Raw genomic sequence first — 19,757 nt, forward strand, 5'->3', positions numbered from 1 at the left:
TCAGGCCCCTTGTCTATTGTCGGCGCTGGTCCTTTGAGGGGCCTCTGGCCAATTTGTGCCAAAGTCGATTCCGCCTCACCAAGGGGACCATGTGGCACCTGAGGCAGCGGACCTGGCACCACGAAAAGTAGAAGGAGTACATCAGCTCCCAGTGGCCGTAAAGTTAATGGCCGCCCTCAACCTTTGTGTCTCTTGGTCCTTCCAGAGCTCGAGCGGGGACCTGTGTGGGATACCACAAACATCCACGCACAGGTGCATCTGCGATGTTACGGTGGCCCTATGTGCACCGAACAACATTACCGTTAATTTGGACTAGCTCCACCACAATGCCCGTGCTGCAGAACAGAATTCACTGCCATGCCTCAGGTCCAGGGAGTTATCAATGGCACGCATGCGGTCCTCCGGACACTGGTTCAATAGGGGGAGCCTTTCATCAATAGGAAGGGGTTACACTCCCTGAAAGTGCAGTTGGCTCACATCATGCACTCATATGAACACTACCCATTTAGCCTGCACAACGCATATATCCTGGTGCACTCTAAGGTGCCCAGTGCCTTTGAGGCGCTCCCTCAGATGAGGGGTTGGATAATGAGTGACAAGGCCTACGCACTTAGATCATGGCTGATGATGTCTGTACTGAGGCCCCAGACTGAGGTGGAGGCCAGGTATAATAAAGCACACTCAGCAACCAGGAGCATCATCAAATGGTGCAAGGGGCTACTGAAGATGCGCTTTCGCTGCCTGGACCGCTCTGGGGAGCTTTCAAATACAGCCCCTGAGGGTATTGTGCCTCTTGGTGGCCTGCTGTGTGCTGCACAAGCTGGTGTAGCAGCTGGGTGACATGATGGAGGAGAAAGAGAAATGTCAGGTCTCGTTGGATGAGAGGACCAGGAAGACGTCTAGGAGGAACTCGTGAGACCTGGAGCTGGGTTAACAGGCCACAGAAACGGTTATGCAGGGCCGTCGAACCAGGGATTACCTCATCAACTCTTGCTTCACCGACAAGGAGGCCTAAAGTCTGGTAGCTCCATCGCCATCACCTCCCCTTGTCCTCCAGCCCTCCTGTCCCATAGACCTTTCTACCGCTCCCCAACTGCCCTTACCCTTTCACCCCACCTTCCCCCTTACCCTTTCACCTCACCTTCCCATCATCCTGAATCTCCACCCCCACCCCCCCTTGTCCCAGCTCTTCAATCGTGCCCCCTTCCCACAACATGAGCATCTGCTAGACAGATGGGGGGATGGACGCACGCACGCATGTATACCTCCCCCTGACTAACTATGTGAAACTACACTCGTGCCAACACATTTGTCATCCATCTTGCTGGTCTTCCGTGGTCTCATGCACTTTCTAGGCCTTTCACCAGATTGCACATCAAGAATGGAGGTGGCCTGCTGCTTATACTCTGGCCTGTGATGCCCTTGGCGGACGTCCTCTGGAGGGTCTGACCTGGATGGACCCGGCCAACATTCGGGTGGCACAGATGACGGCGTGCCAGCCTGTTCTGCTTGCTGCCTAGCAGTTACGCTTGTGTCAGGAGGAGGCGAATCAGAAGAGGTGGAATCCCTTGCGGGAGGCCCTGGGATGGGCCCCATCCCTTTTTCCATCCGTGCTCGCTGGCCCAGAGCTACTCCATGGGATGGAGAGGCAGCTGAAGTGAGCTCCAGTGGTCTCAACGTCATCTGGCGCTGCCAGTCCTGGAGACCCAAATCGTCTGAAACATGATGGCGATGCCTTCAGCCATGGTGCTCTGTGACCGGGGCATGCCCCTCAGGAAGTGAGCCATGTCCCATTTTGCCTCGTTCATGTCCATTTGTGTCTGGTTATTGTCTGACAGTGGCCACCGAATGTGCTCAATGCCCTCAGCCATGACCCTTTGTGAGTGGGCCAAGCTCAGGAGCACTGCAGCAATGTCTATATGCTCCAGGGACTTGTCTCTCTGTCGCTGGGCCCTCCTGCCCTGTGCCTCAGTCATGGACAGCACAGTGGGCCCAAGCCTTGGGCCCCCGACACATGGCTCTGGCCTCTTGCCCACGCCTTCCACTGTGGACTTCACTCTTTCAGTGTTGGCCTGGGTGCCATGCATTGATGGCACCATCTCCTGAGCATGAAGACTATTGGACTCCTCCAGTTGTACTTCCAGGTGCTGGAATGTTGCTGACATCCTCTCCTGTAAATTGTGGCTCTGAATTTGCAGCTGGATCAGTGATGGAATAACCTTTTCAAAGGTGCAACATCTGTCCTGGGGCAGCTGTTCCCTGGGATAGGGCAGCCCTCCAACTGACCGGTTCCTCAGGAGTTCCTGCCTCCACCTTATGTGCTACCTGGTGCGCACCAGAGGGTGACCAGGAGCCTAACCGCTAACACTTCCCAACGAGGTGATTGTCTCTGCGCTGGTGGATGGTGCAGGTGATTGCAGTTCTGAGAAATCTGTGTCATGCCTAGAAATCTGCATCAGAGTATTCTAAGGTTTTGGACTGGGGGCAGCAACCCCGGATGGACCAGCCTCACCTGGTGAGGATGATGCAATACAAAGGACTTGGGGTCAGCTCTTGGGAAGGACAGGCTGTGGGACATGAAAGACTCACTTGAGATAGGCCATCTGGATAAAGTTGTATTGGATACTCACTTCCTCGCCGCATGCCGAACGCCATGCCAGCCACTGCCCACTTCAGCCACACCAATGAGTTCCATGGCCCGTTCTTCAAAGGGGATGAGGACAAGTAGCTCCGACATGCCCCCACACGTCTTCTGACACCCTTCAATTATGTCCTGCTTTATCCTTGGGACACACAAAGGGCAATGCGAGACACCGGCAGGCAGGTTTTAGGGGGGTCTCTCGCTGGTGGCATATGTGGACAAGGGCGCTGAGCCAAAGAGGATAGGGCTTGTGTTGGGGGTTCCTGGAGGATGGGTTCTGACGGACATGCTGGAGTGTTGCAGGCATAGGAGCTGATGGATATGGTCAGGGACAGGAGTGATACCAGGGTCACACAGGTGGTTACTCACCCTAGCAGCTCGAAGGAGGTCATTGATCATCGTCCTACATTGCATTCCAATCCTCCTGGTGAGGCTGCCAGCATTCATAGCATCCGCCACCTCAATGGCATCCAGCATTTGGTCAAAATCTGCATCCAGAAACCTTGGAGCTGGTCTTCATGCAGGCATCCTCTTGGCTGGAATGACAGTCTGAGGTGAGTGGAATGCTTAAATGCTGATCCAGCTTGTCAGACTAACAAGGTGATTCCTGACCCCAGTGAATCACTCACCTCGGGAATTGGGCAAGATTGATGTGGGCAGAGTGATAGCCCATTTGCATGCTGTGAATCTCACCTCTCCAGTGCCCCTAGCGCAAGTGGGAAGCACTTAGTTTCAAAGCCGGAGATCCACGCCCTTTGTTTACTTTTCCTTGAATTCTTCTGAACCATAACTTGGTTTCTGTTCACTTAACTCCAGACTTCTCAGACATTTCTCTTCATTTCTCTGGTTTCCTTAACTACCTGCTCTTCAGATCTCTGTACTTGTTTTCTTTGCCTTTATAAGAACATAGGAACAGGAGTAGGCTATTCAGCACCTCAAGCTTGATCCGCCATTCAATGAGATCATGGCTGATCTGCGACCTAACTCCATATACCTGTCTTTGGTCCATTGCACTGAATGGGCGGGATTCTCCGACTCCCCGCGGGGTCGGAGAATCGCCGGGGGCTGGCGTGAATCCCGCCCCCGCCGGTTGCCGAATTCTCCGGCACAGGATATTCGGCGGGGGTGGGAATCGCACTGCGCCGATTGGCGGGCCGCCCCTCGGCGATTCTCTGGCCGTGTTGGGTCGAAGTCCCGCTGCTGGAATGCCTGTCCCGCCGGCGAGAATCAAACCACCTCTCTTACCGGCGGGACAAGGTGGCGCGGGCAGGCTCCGGGGTCCTGGGGGGGGCGATCTGACCCCGGGGGGTGCCCCCATGGTGGCCTGGCCCGCGATCGGGGCCCACCGATCCGCGGGCGGGCCTGTGCTGTGGGGGCACTCTTTTCCTTCCGCCTTCGCCATGGTCTCCACTACGGCGGAGGCGGAAGAGACCCCCTCCACTGCGCATGCGCGGGGATGCCATGAGCGGCCGCTGACGCTCCCGCGCATGCGCCGCCCGGCAAAGTAATTTCCGCGCCAGCTGGCGGGGCCTTTCCCGCCAGCTGGCGGTGCGGAAATCAGTCCGGCGCGGGCCTAGCCCCTCAAGGTAAGGGCTCGGCCGCTCAAGATGCGGAGAATTCCGCACCTTTGGGGCGGCGCGATGCCGGACTGATTCGCGCCGTTTTTGGCGCCGGGTGGCGGACATCGCGCCGATTGTGGAGAATCCTGCCCAATATCTTTGCTTTACAAAAATCTACCTATCTCGGATTTAAAATTAAGAACTGATTTCGCTTTAACTGCTGTTTGTGGGAGAGAGTTCCAAACCTCTATGACCCTTTGAGTGAAGAAGTTCTTCCTAACATCTCTCCTGAATGGTCTGGCCCTAACGTTTAGACTATGGCCTCTAGATGTAGAATCTCCAACCAGTGGAAACAGTCTTTCTTTATCTACCCTGTCTTTCCCTGTTAATATCTTGAATACTTGGAACAAATAATCCCCTTAACCTTCTAAATTCTGGTGAAAACAGGTCTAATTTTAGTTACCTCTCCTAGTAACTCAACTCCTGTAATCCAGGTATCATTTTTGCAAAACTACGTTACACTCCCTCCAAGGCCAAAATATCCTTCCTAAGATATCCTTCCTAAAGGGTCCAGAACTGCTCACAGTACTCCAAGTGGGGTTTAACCAAGTTTCTATAAAGCTGCAGCATAACCCCTGTATCTTTATATTCCAATCCAGGGCTGCACGGTGGCGCAGTGGTTAGCACTGCTGCCTACGGCGCTGAGGACCCGGGTTCGGTCCCGGCCCCAGGTCACTGTTCGTGTGGAGTTTGCATATTTCCCCCCTGTCTGCGTGGGTTTCACTCCCACAACCCAAAGATGTGCAGGTTAGGTGGATTGGCCACACTAAATTGTCCCTTAATTGGAAAAAATAATTGGGTACTCTAAATTTTAAAAAAATCTTTATATTCCAATCCTCTAGATATAAAGGCTAGCATTACATTAGCCTTTTTCATTATTTTCTGGTATTTTAAGGACCAATACACCTGAGCCCCCAAGTCTCTTTGGAATCCACTGTACCTAACCATTTACAAAGTACACTGCTCTCTCCTTTTTTGGACCAAAATGGATAAGCTCACAGCTGCTTACATTAAATTCCATCTACCACAATTTTGCCCATTCACCTAGTTTATCAGTACCTACTTACAATTTTATGCTGTCACCTAGGCTGTCTACAATGCCACCTAACTTTGTATCATCTGCAAATTTGTAAATACTTTTATTGAATATTTAAAAATTCATGCACAAATACAAAACACAAAAACAGGAACATCCCCAAACCCCCTACCCCCTCTCCCCCAGCAGCTGACAGTGACCAGCTCTTTAAAATACATAACAAACCATCTTAAATGGAACCTTTCAACTGACACGTGAGCATGTATTTAACTTTCTGTAAATACAAAAATTCCAGGAGGACCCCAGCCACACCAAGGCACTGGGCGGAGAAGTTGACTTCCATTCGAGCAGAACCCGCCTGCGAGCAATCAGTGAGGGGAAGGCTAAAACATCTGCCCCCTCTCCCGTCTGCAACTCTGGCAGCTCTGACACCCCAAATATGGCCTTTAGGGAATGAGACGATAAGTGGGTGGGAGTAATGGGGGTTTGTTCCTGCAGGGGCGGATTGTGAGTTTTGGGGAGTTACCGGAGAATTATGGGCGTGTGCAGTCGGAGGCGTTCTGGTACTTGCAAGTCCAGAATTTTGCAAGGAAGGTTTATTCAAGTTTTCCAGTTGCGCCACCTGTGTCCGGCTCCAGCTCCCTACCTAAGATCACCGACATTGTGCTGAAGAGCCCCAAAGGTTCGCTAGTGTAGCCACGTAAAATGGCTGCGTTCCGATTAATCTGGCCAAAACCCAGTTTGAAATGGCTAACCCGAAAGACTGCTGGGAAAAGCAGCTAACAAGACACAAGCAGGCAGCTGCAGACAGTATTGCATATTCGGCTCTGGGAAGTTAGCCCAGATCGATACTCAGGGCTATCAACAGCCCATCAACCCAGGTATTTGCAGTTACATTCAGGACTGTTTGCAGCCCATCTATCCAGACATCTGCAGTTAAATCAGCTATCCCCGGGAACAATCGCAACATATTAGCAATTGAATACCGGGCCAGACCTGTCGGCGCCTGCAGTGGCCGAAACAAAGACAGGTGAACGACCACCCCCCGATCGAGGAATCACCTCACCATTGGACACATCGACCCCAGGGATTGGGAACAAATCCAATCACTTGGGACTCAGGGTCAAGGGCCGCCCCGGGAGGCGGGAAGCCCCTGGGCCCTATAAAAGTGAGGGGCCAAGTTCAGATCTCTCTCTCTCCTCTTCGCCTGCTCGAGACCTTCGCAAGAACAGCAACCGGCAACAGTAAGTTTGAATCCAGCGATCGCTATCCGGTAGAGACACCTAGCCACCGACCTGTAGCAGCCTTTTGAATCCCGCGGGCCAGATTTGATTGGACAAGCCATTCGTTTCCCTGACCTGGTGGGCTTTTCCTAAGTTAAGTATTGGCCAGTAGTGATAGGTTTATTATATAGATAATAGTATTAGTGTATTAATATTGCTTGTTGTATATAATAAATGACCGTTGGTTTAATCCTTACTAAGCGGTGTGCTGTATTATTAATCATAACCTGAACTTGAACCACGTGGCGGTATCATAAAGATACCTGGCGACTCGTGAGCAAAGGTGACGTAATCAGAGCCAATAGACTAAGGCTAAAAAGAGCAACACTAGCTTAGGACATGTCCAAAATATATGTACGTAATTCGCTGGGCCCTTCCCACACAGTTTGCACTCATCTTCTAACCCCTCAAACACCTGACTCACCCTTGCCCTCGTTAAGTGCGTCCGATGCACCACCTTCAGTTGTAAGATCCCGAGCCTCGCACAAGATGACGTAGCATTCATGCTCCATAAGGCCTCACACTACACCCCTTCCTCCACTTTACCCAAGTTCTTCCTCCCATTTCGCCTCAATTCTCACCAGAAAGGCCCAGTTCCCTGCCAACAGCCTCCCATAGATAGCTGAAGTATTACCCTCCTTCAACCCGACCAGCGACAGTACCCGCTCCATCAACGACACAGGTGACGCAACTGGAAAACTTGAATAAACCTTCCTCGCAATATTTTGGACTTGCAAGTATGAGAACACCTCCGACTGCACACACCCATACTTCTCCGGTAACTCCCCAAAACTCACAAACAGCCCCTGCAGGAACAAAATCCCATTACCCCCACCCACTTATCGTCCCATTCCTTAAACCTGCCGTCCACCCTAGCCGGCTCAAACCTATGGTTGTCCCTGATCGGTATCATCCGCGACCTTCTCCCCGTTTTAAACTTCTGCTGTAATTGTCTCTATATTTTTAGCATAGCCACCACCACCGGGTCCCCTGAAAACTTCCTCGGGGAGAACGGGAGCGGGGCCATCACCAGCACCCGCAATCCCGTCCCCTCACATGACCTGATCCCCCACCAACCCAACACCTTCTCCGCCTTCGCCACCCAATAATAGTAAAGCAGGTTTGGCAGCTCCAACCCCACTGACTGCCGGTCCCTCTGTAGGACCACTCTTCGGATCCTTACCACCTTCCCTGCCCAAATAAACGACAAAATCATGCTTTCCACCCCTACAAAGAACGCCTTTGAAACAGGAACAAGAACTGTGGAAAGAGATTCATCTTACTAGGGCTGGTTTAGCACAGGGCTAAAGAGCTGACTTTTAAAGCAGACCAAGGCAAGCCAGCAGCACGGTTCAATATCCGTACCAGCCTCCCTGAACAGGCGACGGAATGTGGCGACTGGGGGCTTTTCACAGTAACTTCATTTGAAGCCAACTGTGACAATAAGCGATTTTCATTTAATTTCTTCACCGATTGCACTCGCCCAGCTAACGACAGCGGAAGTCTATCCCATCTCTGAACTTCTGCCTTCACCCTGCTCACCAAGCTTGTAAAATTTAGCTTCTGAAGCTGTGTCCAATCCTTTGCCACCTGTACCGTTAAGTACCTGAAATGCGAGTTCGTCAGCCTGAATGGCAACACCCCCAAAGGAGTTCTCCTCCCCGGTGGCGTGACCGGAAAACATTAACTTTTGTCCCAATTCAGTTTATACCCGGATAAAGCTCCAAACTGCTTTTGTATCTCTATTATGACTCCCATTGTCGGGGTCGGATCCCTGATGTACAGCAACAGGTTGTCGGCATGCAGAGACATCCTATGCTCCTTGTGGTACACCTGCCATTTTGAGTAATTATCCATTATCCACACTCTCCGTCATCTGCCACTCAACCAATTTCCTAACCATGTCAATAATGTGCTCTCAACTCCGTGGGCTTCCACCTTAGTTCACAGTCTCTTATGTGGGACTTTATCAAATGCCTTCTGGAAGTCCATATAAATTACATCAATAGACATTCCCTGGTCCATTACCTTGGTCACCTCCTCAACAAATTCAATTAAATCAGTCAGGCATGACCTTCCCTTCACAAATCCATGTTGGCTCTCCCTGATTGACCAAAATTTTTCATGGTGTTCAATTACCCCATCTCTGATTAGAGACTCCAGCAATTTCCCCACCATTACTCCATGGTATGGCTTTTCTTCTAGCAAAGTTGAGAGAGATGTTCCCTCTTTAGTCTTCGAAAACCAACTGCTTCTAGCAGAGCTGTGAGAGCTGGTCTCATTATCTATCTCCAACTGCAATCAAATTAGCTAAATTAAAACTTTAAAGCTTCTGCACCTTACAAGGCCCCAGCTGCTCCTCAACCCACACATGCTTATGCCTTTTATTTATTCTTCACGCCATAGCCCTCTTGATAAGCACAATAGAAACACAGTTGAAACTTAATCAACCCCCACACATACGAACACCTTTGTCCAGCATGAATCTAACTTACCCTTCCAGGCACAGAAACATTAAACTAAACATATTTAAAACTATACCTTATTTCTAATGTTTACGAATACAAATATAAATCCCTTAAAACTACCTTTGTTTTCAACACTGATTATAGGAATTATGTACAAGGGTAGACCAACTGACTGAACTTTGACAAATTTAAACTGAATTTTAAACAATCTAATGTGACAACAGTATGTGAGGCAGACCAATTGACTGGTGATCACTGCAGCTGTATATCATTAATAGTGGATTAATGTGACCATATGTACCTTTGGAGCCAAACTTCTGAATGAAATATGAGAAAGAATGCTGATCAGCTGTAACTGGCAGAAATTCACCATGCTAACATGGGAACATGGCTAGTTTTGTGAACAAGAATTGCTTCAGCAAACTGACTGTTGAACTCAACGTAAAAGATTATGAAAGCTCAAGAGTAAGTGGTTCCAGGTATCATTCACTTGTGTTTCAAATTCCGCAATCCTTTGCGTTATTTTAGTTAATTCTGCCTGGACGTTTAGAAAATAGGGTGGAAAGCAAGCAGAAACTCCGGCACATTATTGATGCAACCAGAAGAATGAATGATCCTGAAACACGAAAATTATTTTAATATAAGGAGCTGAATCAAATGCAGTGCCATGCACAATTTGATTTCCCTCAAACATGTGAGGAATAATCATTTCCACATACCTGCAATGTACTACCACTGGTCCCATGTCTGATATTTGAGCTGCAGATGACTTTCTTACAAAGGTGAGTACAGGAAGTGCATATTCTGGTACCCCCATATCGGGCCACTGTGTATAGTGATATTGGATAACCATTCGCTCATTTTGACGTCCCTTGGGGTTTCCCTTTTGTCCCTGTAACCACAATTCATCAGTATTAGTCAATATGTAAAACTTCATTTGGACGAAAATTGGCAAATCGAAAACTGTGCCAACTAGGACAACAGTCGTACATTATTGCTTGACCCAACACCCGTGCGTAATACTTACTTCTGCAATTCAGATTGCAATATGCAATTACAAGACCAAAAAAAGCAGGGAAAATTTTGAAAACCTTCAGAAAAGTATAATAAATCCAACAAAATCAGAATTAAACCATGGACTGCTTACTTCTACTTTAAGTGGCTAATAGCAAGAAAAACTGATCGCATAGCAAATTCACGAATTTGTCAGGTGGCAATTCAGAATTGAATAATGATGAAGTCAATGCTATCTTTATTCCAAATTCCTCGTGTGTTGGAATGCCTGTAAACAGACACAACTTTGATAATCTATTGATGCATTTGTGTCACCTCCCTTCCTCCCCAGGTCCTCCCAGATCACATAGCAATTCTCTAATCAGAGAGAAAAGGTGGGCAGAGGAGACAGACAACTAATCAGTGATCACTCCTCTAAAAAAACATTTGAAAGCTACAGGCACCCATTGTTTTTTTTAGAAGTGTGCAGGGCCAAGACTAGGACATTTGCCGCGGACCCATTGTCAGAAAGCTATTTTCGTGTTGTTCTAGAACAGTGGGTGGGATTCTCTGATCCTGAGGCTAAGTGTTGACGCCGTCATAAACGCCGTTGGCATCAACATGGCCTCAGCATCAGCAATTCTGGCACCTGTAGGGGGCCAGTACGGCACTGGAGCGACGCAACATGGCGTAGGGCTACAGGGGCCGGCGCGGAAGAAAAGATGCCCCAGCCCGCCGATCGGTGGGCCCCGATCGCGGGCCAGGCCACAGCAGAGAGGGCCCCCCCGCCCCTCCCACCCCCCACAGGCCGCCCCCGGATCCTTAAACGCCGCGGGCCCGCCGGGTAAGACCAGGTTAGAATGGCGCTGGCGGGACTCGGGTTTTTTGTTACGGCCACTCGGCCCATCACAGTCCGAGAATCGTCGGGGGAGGGGGCCCCGTAGAGCGGCCCCCGACTGGCGCCAATGGCGCCTGTTCTCCGCTCTGCGGAAAATCGCACCCGGGTGTCGGGGCGGCATGGTGCAATTCGCGCCGGTCACAGCGATTCTTCGGCCCGGCCCTGGGCTGAGGGAATCCTGTCCAGTGAATCAGTGCTTTAGCATTTGAGTTTATCTCGATCCAAGCAAAGCATGATTTAGTGTAAATATATACTTCAGGAGGAAAATGAAAAATCAGGGGCTGCATTCTCCGCTCCCCGACGCCGAAATCGCGTTCGGTGATGGGGCAGAGAATCCGTTTTGGCGCCGAAATCGGAAGCGCGTTGTTTTCAAATTCTCTTCCCCCCCCCACTGACAATCGCCATTGCCTGAGGACTGGCCTGCGATGCTCCGTTGCCGACCAGCTGAATTCCCGACGCCGTGGTTCTCTCATGGTCCCACCGCCGCGTTGTGGCTGCGGTCTCAGTCCTCGGGGCTGGGGGCAATGTGGGCGGGCAGTCCGGGGCGCGGGAGCAGCCAATGCGGGACACTATTTTGCTGGTCCCGGTCCGTGGGCTGAGTCCACCATGGAGCACGGCACGGCCGCTGCAGGTACGGCCTCTGATCCGGAAGTGCTGGGGGCCGTGTCGGCTGCCTGCTAGCCTCCAGCAAGACAGGGAACCTGTGGCCTTTTGACGTCAGTAAAAGACCACGGGCGGGATTCTCTCCTACCCGGCGGGACGGAGTGGCCCGGCGGGACGGAGTGGCCCGGCGGGACAGAGTGGCGTGAACCACTCCGGTGACGGGCCGCCCCAAAGGAGCGGAATCCTCCGCACCTTCAGGGGCTAGGCCCGCCCCGGAGTGGTTTGCGCCCCGTTGGCCGGCGGGAAAGGGGCTTGGCTCCACGCCAACCGGCGCCGAAGGGACTCCGCCGGCCGGCGCGAGTTGGCGCATGCGCAGGAGCGCCAGCGTGTGCTGACGCTATCCCCGCGCATGTGCAGAGGGCTTCGTTTCCGCACCGGGAATGGCCTCCGGTGCGGAAGGATAGAGGGCCCCCACGGCACAGGCCCGCCCGCGGATCGGTGGACCCCGATTGCAGGCCAGGCCACCGTGGGGGAACCTCCCGGGCCGGATCCCCCCGTGCCCCCCAAGAACCCCGGAGCCCGCCAGCGCCGCCAGGTCCCGTCGGTAAGGGACCTACTCCAAATTACCCGGTGGGGGGGTCAGATAATCCCGCCCCACAGGTTTCTCGATGGTGTGGGGACACAGGCCCAAAAACGGACAATCCAGCCCCAGCAGTTTCAGTTGTTCACATTATCTATGGTGCCAACAAACAAAATTGACATCCCTGTAGGTTAAAGGTGGACAGCCACTGTATGGATGTTTGCATAAAAACATTCAATTCTGTGGTTAATGCTGGATGAAACAGTTATATTGGGTGGAATTGAACTAAATGGGAACAAAGGCCCATTGCGAGCGCAGCACCGAGAAACACAACGCTATAAAACAGCACTCGCGTTAGATAGAGGCCCTCAAAGGGGAAAGTGCAACAGAGCCCACACATAGCCCCGTTTTGTGCACTGAGGAGCTCTGCTCACCAAAACTCCCCAGTATAAGGAGAGATCAGGACGCCGTCCCAATCTCTGGAACCCTAAAGCGACCCCCCCCCCCCCCCCCCCCCCCCCCAGGCCCAATGCACTATGGGAGGGTTCCCAGCCCCAAGCACCAGCGCAGGGCACTCCCATTCAGGTTGCCACTGCACAGAAAATGCCAGCTTGGCACCTTGGCAGTGCCAACCTGGCACACTGGCAGTGCCATGGTGTCAGGCTGGAAGTGCCAGGGTGCCCTGGTGGCACCAGCAGTGCCAGTGCACTACCCTGCCCAATGGGCATGCACCTGGGGGCCTCCGATCCCTTGGGAAGCTCCCATAAGTGCCGTTTTATCTAGTCCCTGCTTGTGAAGAACAGTACTGAACAGCACTTGCCCAAGGTTTTCGAGGCGAAAGGGATAGATCACATGCCTCGGGTAACTCAGGAAACTGCACATTAAAGTGAGACCCGCCGTCTCATTTTAATATGCAGATTTGCTAAAAAGTGATCCTGCCAATTTACACGAGATCTTGCAAGGCGTTCAAGCGCTGCTTTCCGGACGCAGCATGACGGTACAATTGCGCCCATAATTTCCATTGCAGCAAATGAAGGATGATTCTTCCAATTATGCATCGCATCATAAAAATATATTTCCCGTACCTTTATTTTGAAGTGCAAAAAATGTATTTCTTTTAATGCATGGTAAAGATGAGAACTATTTTCCAGGAGCAAATTGAACCGAGTCGCACCTACATGTTGAGGTGGATGCCAAATATGTTATGGTCCTGTGCAAAGATCTGGAGAGTTTCCCTGATGTCCTTGCAAACGTGTATCCCTTCACCAACATCATAAGAAATGTCAGTTTGTCTGTTACCTCATTACTGTTTGAGGGACCTTGTTGCAGAAAAATTGGTTACTGTGTTGCCCTATGTCATAACTATGACTGCAATTCAAATGGAATTTATTGACTGCTGGCATTTTAAGATGCTCTAAGGACATGAAAAGCACTTTATAAATAACCTATAGTTTATCTTTTCACATTTGTTTGTAATTGTGCCAAGCCTAAGGTTCCTCATGTGTGTTTGAGAAGTATGAAAAGGCACACTTATATTTCTACATTTACCTTTTTAACTTTTGTGTTCCTTATGGTGAAGCGGCGTACGGTGCAACATGCCCGTACTTTTGTGCTCTTCAAGGTGACAATAATATTGCCGTACTCTTCATTGTTCTCACTTGGCCAGTACTGATCACATTTTCGCTAAAAAAAACAAGAAATAGAGAAGTCTAATTCCACCCAGAGAGCCATAAAAAAATGTCAATATTACAATACATTTATGTTCGCTATGGCTGTTGGTAGCACACTTGCCTCTTGAATGAGAAAGTTGTCAAGTCCAGGACTTGAGCACAAAAATCAAGTTGACACTGCAGTACAGAGGGAGTGTTGCACTGTCAGGAGTGCTGTCTTTGAATGAAGTGCTGAAATGAGGGACTATCTGCCTTCTACAGGTGGATGAATAAGGCCCCTCAGCACTATTTTGAAAAACAGTAGGGGAGTAGTGCTTAGTGTCCCAGTCAATATTCATTTGTCACAATAACAGATTATCTGGATGTAATTACATTGTTGTTCGTAGAAGCTTGTTACATGCAAATTGTAAATAGCATTTCTCATTTATAGCAGTGAATACACTTCAGAAGTACTTCATTATCTGCAATGTGTTTGAGACATCCCATGGCCATGACAGGTGCTATATAAATGTATGATGAATTCAAATCAAACCAAGAATCTGAAAACAATAAATGAAGAAGATCACTTACTCGTCCTTTCTCCACTAAATTTGTAATCATAACAATGATTCCTGTGTTTTGTTCCCATATCATTCTCCAAAAATCTTCAAACGTAGGTTTAAGAGGTCCTTGTGTAGCTATATAGGCTTTTGACTTGTTGTAACCCTGTCGAGGGGAGAAAACAACATCAAAAAAAGTTGGATGTACTGCCCAAAAATCAAACCTGAAAAGGTAAACACCATGATAATCTCTTTTAAGCTGTGAAGGCTTTGACATTTTGGTAAAATTAAACTCGCTATCATTTCCTCTGCAAAATCTGAACCAATATTTCACTACTCTTGAGGCTTCTCTGCACAAATGTGAAAATTCAATGATTGAAACGCCACACAATTCATATCCATTTAATTGTCAAGATTTTCCTTTACTCCACATTTTTAAATTCTGCTGGAACAGAAATTCTGCTTTCAAAAAATACAGTTCGATGCAACCACTAGAAGCAGTTTTGAAGAAGTTGAAACTAATTTTACCTACATTTATTATAGGAAAGGAAGGGAAAGAGAGTCAGAGAAAGAAAAACAGAAATATTGGCTTAACTGTCTGCCTAAGGTGAACTTAAATCTAGAACTTAGAAATCAAACAACATATACAGTAGTGTTCAAATCCGTGATTCACCCAGTCTCTATTTCAATTCTAGAATTCTTTGAATTGAATGACCCTGGCAAGTGAAAGAAATACAGTAGATATAAAAGAATAACTTACATCGACATAATTGGCATTGATGTAGTCACTGTGCTTTGAATCCTTTCCTGGTATTGGCCTTAGTTTAACTCTGCTGTGATCATCTGCAGAAGGGGAAATATTAATCCACAAGAATAAACCACTTTGATCTTCATAGATATTTCAAATGTTACTTCACAAATTCTGACAGATATTCAACAAATAAAATAACACACAATTCAGTAAGGTCAGATAGCCTGATGTCTAGCATGTGGTGCAGAATAATGCTGACATTGTGGATTCGATTTTCATTCTATTTGAGGTAAACTTGGGATCTGCCTCATCACCCTGCCTGAGAGTGGAAGGCAATGGCAATCCTCCACTGACAAAAGACTGCCAAGGAAATGGTTCAGGGTGAAGCATCAGCAGACAATGTACCAATTAAGACCTGCCTTTGGGCAGAGCACACATAAATGAATGAATGAACACTGTAAACACAAAACAAGGACACTCATTGCCAATTGAAATAATTTACTGTTATTTGGGGCTAAATAATCATTATCAGAATCTTGATTGAACAACCTCATGCTTTTTATACAAGATGTACTCCTTCACCACCCAAGGTGGGTAGATTTCAGTGCAATATATGAAAGACTGATTTTGACATTAATATATTTGAATCCAGCATAGTCTTACATGCTACAATGTTGATGTATCGGTTTTTGTGCTTGTTATCTGGATGGTTGGAATGTTCTGATGTGATGTTCATATCGGTTGTACAACGCTGCACTTCCTACAAATTAAAAAAGGAATAAGGAATACTTCACTGATTTCCTATTCAAAACATTACGACATTCAATAGTTGGGCACACCACACTTTCATTTTATGTGCATAGATTATCATATACAAGTCAATACTTAGTTACAGAAATAAATTTCCGGCTTTTTAAAGATGCAGACATTTTATCTCAAATATCAGAAGGATTATCTGGTATTTAACTGTGGTTCAAAATGAAAATTAAATGCCCATGAAGACTCAGTGCGTTTACCCAGTCAATAGTTGAGTCATTCAGAACTGGGAGGTTGTAGCTTGGACGCTCAGCTTGCAGCATCTGCTTCCCACATCTTGAGCAGCAGTTGAAACGCTGCAACTGGCTTCTGTGCTCTTCAACTTGGGAAAGGAAAATAGTTCATGCCTCTACTCCTGATTGCTACCTAGCACTTCCTGTTGGAAGTCCCATCCAGGATTATCTGGTTCAAATGTAAAATCTGCTGCTTTTGAGACGTGCATCCCTTAGGTGGGCCACTGGGGGGGGTGAAGAGTCAGTACTTTTAAGAGAGAGAAGAGATTAAAATTGTTGGAAAAAATGAAAGGAAATTAAATGCCCTTTTTATCCCCCACAAGAAAAAAGTTAGCAAAAAAGGTTGGATTGGTAGTTGAATTTAAAGGGCTGGAAGTTCCAGTTTCAAAGAGTTTAGTAGTCACTTGTAAATATGATGGAGTCGGCTTTCATCCTTATTGCCTGGCATTAAGTATCATTGAGGAGGAGTACAGAACAGAAAATCTGATGGAGAAGATCGTACTCAGATGATTTTCTTTCCATTTATATTAAGGAAAGGAACATTTAGTGTGAGTTGGTCCTCACTGTAGCAATTGTAGCATCCCTATCACCAACTCACCACAGGCTAGCAATCCCAACTGAAAGCCTTCCCTATCTGACCACAATCTTTCAAACTTAGATTTGTAAAATGTGCTGAGGTTGCTACTTTCACATCTCAGATCAAAATAGGATAACGGGAAAAGCAGAAAACCATCGGCCAGATTGCTGAATATCATAAACAGATGATCTACGTGAGTACATCATACGGATAAAATCAATACTCACCTAGAAAGACATTTGATAAGGTTTCATACAAAAGATTATGGACAAAAATGAGCCCAAGGTACAGAACCAATATAATAACATGGGTTGAGGGTAGAAGAAAGGCTTCCTTCCCGATTGGGCAGATATGACAAGTGTATGCTTGCTCCAAGGATCTGTACTGGGACCTCAGTTCTTTACCATATGCATCAATGACTTTAATGAAGGAATACAGAGTTGTATATGAAGTTGTAGATGGCACTGAAGGTACAATAAATTGTGTGGATGGGAACAGAAAATTACAAACAGATACAGTCAGATTAAATGAAGGGGCAGAATTATGGCAGAGAGAGTTTAAAGTGGGTAAGTGTGAGATTGTCCACATTGGATCTGAGAAAGGCAAATCAGAATATTGGCATATTGCTGAGAGGATCCATGACAAAACAAAAGGACTTAGGTGTGCATGTACATAAATCACCAAAAGCTGGTGTACGGCACAAAAAACAATCAAAAAAAAGTTAATGAAATGTTGGTCTTCATCTCAGTGGGGTTGGAATTCAATGTGAGAAAATAATGCTTCAGTTGTACAGAGCCTCAAGATCCTCATCTGGCGCACTATTGTTCAGTTTTAGGTAACAAACCTCTTGAAAGATAGATTGGCTTTGGGAAGTCACAGCACAGGTCAACCAGAATGATGCTAGGGTGTAAGAAAACATGACAAGTTGTATTTTTATTTCATTGAGTTTAGAAGGGGTGATCTAATTGAGGTGTTTATAATGATACGGGAGAGGGGTGTGAATTTTCTGGCTGCTCTCACCAGCGGGATCTTCTGGACCCGCCGATGGCGATCCCCTGCCATGGGGTTACCAGGTGGCAGAATTCAATGGGAAATTTCATTGACAGCGGCAGGACCAGAAGATCCCACCACCAGCCAATGGCGGGCCGCCTCCCAACGCCGAGAAACACGACTCGAGGGGCACGGAAAATCCCCCCCCACCCCGTGATTTGATTTTATACATACAAAGAAATAATTTACTTTTAAGGGAAAATCCACAACAAGAGGTCATAATCGTAAGAATTAGAGCCAGGCCATTTCATAGAGAGACCGAAACATTTTTTTCTCACAAAAATCTGGAACTTACTTCCCCTGAAGGATGTGGATGCTTGGTCAATTTAAATTTTCAACAATGATTTGATAGCGAAGGAGGTGAATCTCAAGGACAAGCTAAGCTTTCGGGGGCATAAGGCGGCAATAGAAGGACTATTAGAGAAGGAAGCAAATTCATGGCTAGGGCATGGAGGAACACTGGATTGGTGGAAATTTGGTTTGGTGGGCGAGGGGAAGGAATGGACACAGCAGGAGGGGCAGAGAACAGAGATTTAAGAAAATGTGTCATAGTGAAGAAGAGAAGCCAGAGATTATCGTGATTATCTTTGTATTATAGGACGCTCAAATATAACTGCAAGTTTTAATAAACAACCAAACTTCCATCCTAATATTTCAGTTTATGATGAAGTATTTGAGAATTCCTCCCCAGACAATATCAGGTGCAACAGAGCCAAATGTAATCAAGTTCAGAGGTGGATGTGTCGAAACAACGAAAATCTAATGTTGCTAGGAATCTTAATAAATGTATGCTTGATATGTTACATTCACATCACTATCATTACATATGCTGCATTAGAATCCAAGTATAGACCTGCCGCAAAGTCTTGTTCTTCAAGGTCTCAGGAAAATCAAGCCCTCTATAATGTGATTATCTTGCAGAGATTAATGTTCTGTCAGCTCTAGTTGAACAGGAAGCACCAACGCATGCTTCAGAAGTGTATCCCTACATGAATTACTCCCTTTCTCAGCTGAGGAGCATCACACTGTCATTTGAAGGAAGAGGTAGAAAAGAAAAGATGCAGTATTTTAAAATGACAAAAAAGACAAATGCAAGAGAATGCTTCTGGTTATAAGCCATTATTCCTGTCATCAGTAGAGCTAAAGCAATCCACTTTAACACATTTTATGCAAGCTGCAAAAGTCACGCATCACATTAAATATAACTAACAAGTGATCCTTTCCTGGAATGGAGCATTTCATTGTATTTAACACACCAATTTCGTCTGTGGAGTTGCTTAGTGATTGTGCGTTACCATATTGACATAAGCATACATAATACAACATGCATAGAAAAAAGCAATTTAACAGAATGTTAGATGATCAAATAACAGTTCCCTTACATGCAGATTTGCACGCAGTTAAAAGTTTGCTCAGAAGGTTACCTTTTAGCATGCCCGGTTTCAATGGTCCAATTTTTTATTAAAAATAAGTACCGCTCATCATTATTAAAGAGTAAATCAGACAGCAACTGCTCATATGTATTTGAACATGGAAATCACGGGGTTGCTGTCCAAGTTTCCCTATTGTTCCACAACCTTCGCTATACCAGTATCTCACCAAGGGAACCAGCAATGAAACATATAGTTGGTGTACTTACATGATATATACCCACTATAAACTCCAAACAAAGTTAGGGCTTGCTCATTCCAGTCTAAGATACATTTTTAACAGTGCAGTAAGTAATTATTGCCAAACAATCTTTCAGGCACAGAAAATGTATTCTTACAAGTGAGAAATATCCTTCAGATTTTAATTATGGTTGGAGATATATAAAACCAAAACACGTAAATAATTTAGTTTTTACTTTGTCTGCTTTTCCACCTCATACATATTAATACAGGGAAGGAAACAAATTCTTGGAAATGGAATCTTCAGTTATTATGTGGGAAAGAACTGGAAAAGTAATTATTGCTATCAGACCCCACAGCAAAGTAATTTAATGCTGATCTCTGCACATA

At 47.0% G+C, this 19,757-nt stretch overlaps 1 protein-coding gene across 5 annotated transcripts in view; it reads right to left on the bottom strand.

Annotated features, from left to right (window-relative positions):
* The window catches only part of LOC140388345 (receptor-type tyrosine-protein phosphatase gamma-like), a 1,184,455-nt gene that overhangs the window by 82,956 nt on the left and 1,081,742 nt on the right, over positions 1-19,757 (bottom strand). For all 5 annotated transcript variants that reach the window (XM_072472367.1, XM_072472365.1, XM_072472362.1 and 2 more), the window contains 5 exons: positions 15,745-15,841; positions 15,091-15,173; positions 14,362-14,496; positions 13,670-13,804; positions 9,767-9,939 (listed from right to left, as the gene is read on the bottom strand). In XM_072472367.1, the coding sequence (XP_072328468.1) occupies positions 9,767-9,939; positions 13,670-13,804; positions 14,362-14,496; positions 15,091-15,173; positions 15,745-15,841 (623 nt within the window). The remainder of the gene's footprint in view (positions 1-9,766; positions 9,940-13,669; positions 13,805-14,361; positions 14,497-15,090; positions 15,174-15,744; positions 15,842-19,757) is intronic.

The sequence above is a fragment of the Scyliorhinus torazame genome, chromosome 13, assembly GCF_047496885.1.
Source record: "Scyliorhinus torazame isolate Kashiwa2021f chromosome 13, sScyTor2.1, whole genome shotgun sequence".
NCBI classification, from domain to species: domain Eukaryota; kingdom Metazoa; phylum Chordata; class Chondrichthyes; order Carcharhiniformes; family Scyliorhinidae; genus Scyliorhinus; species Scyliorhinus torazame.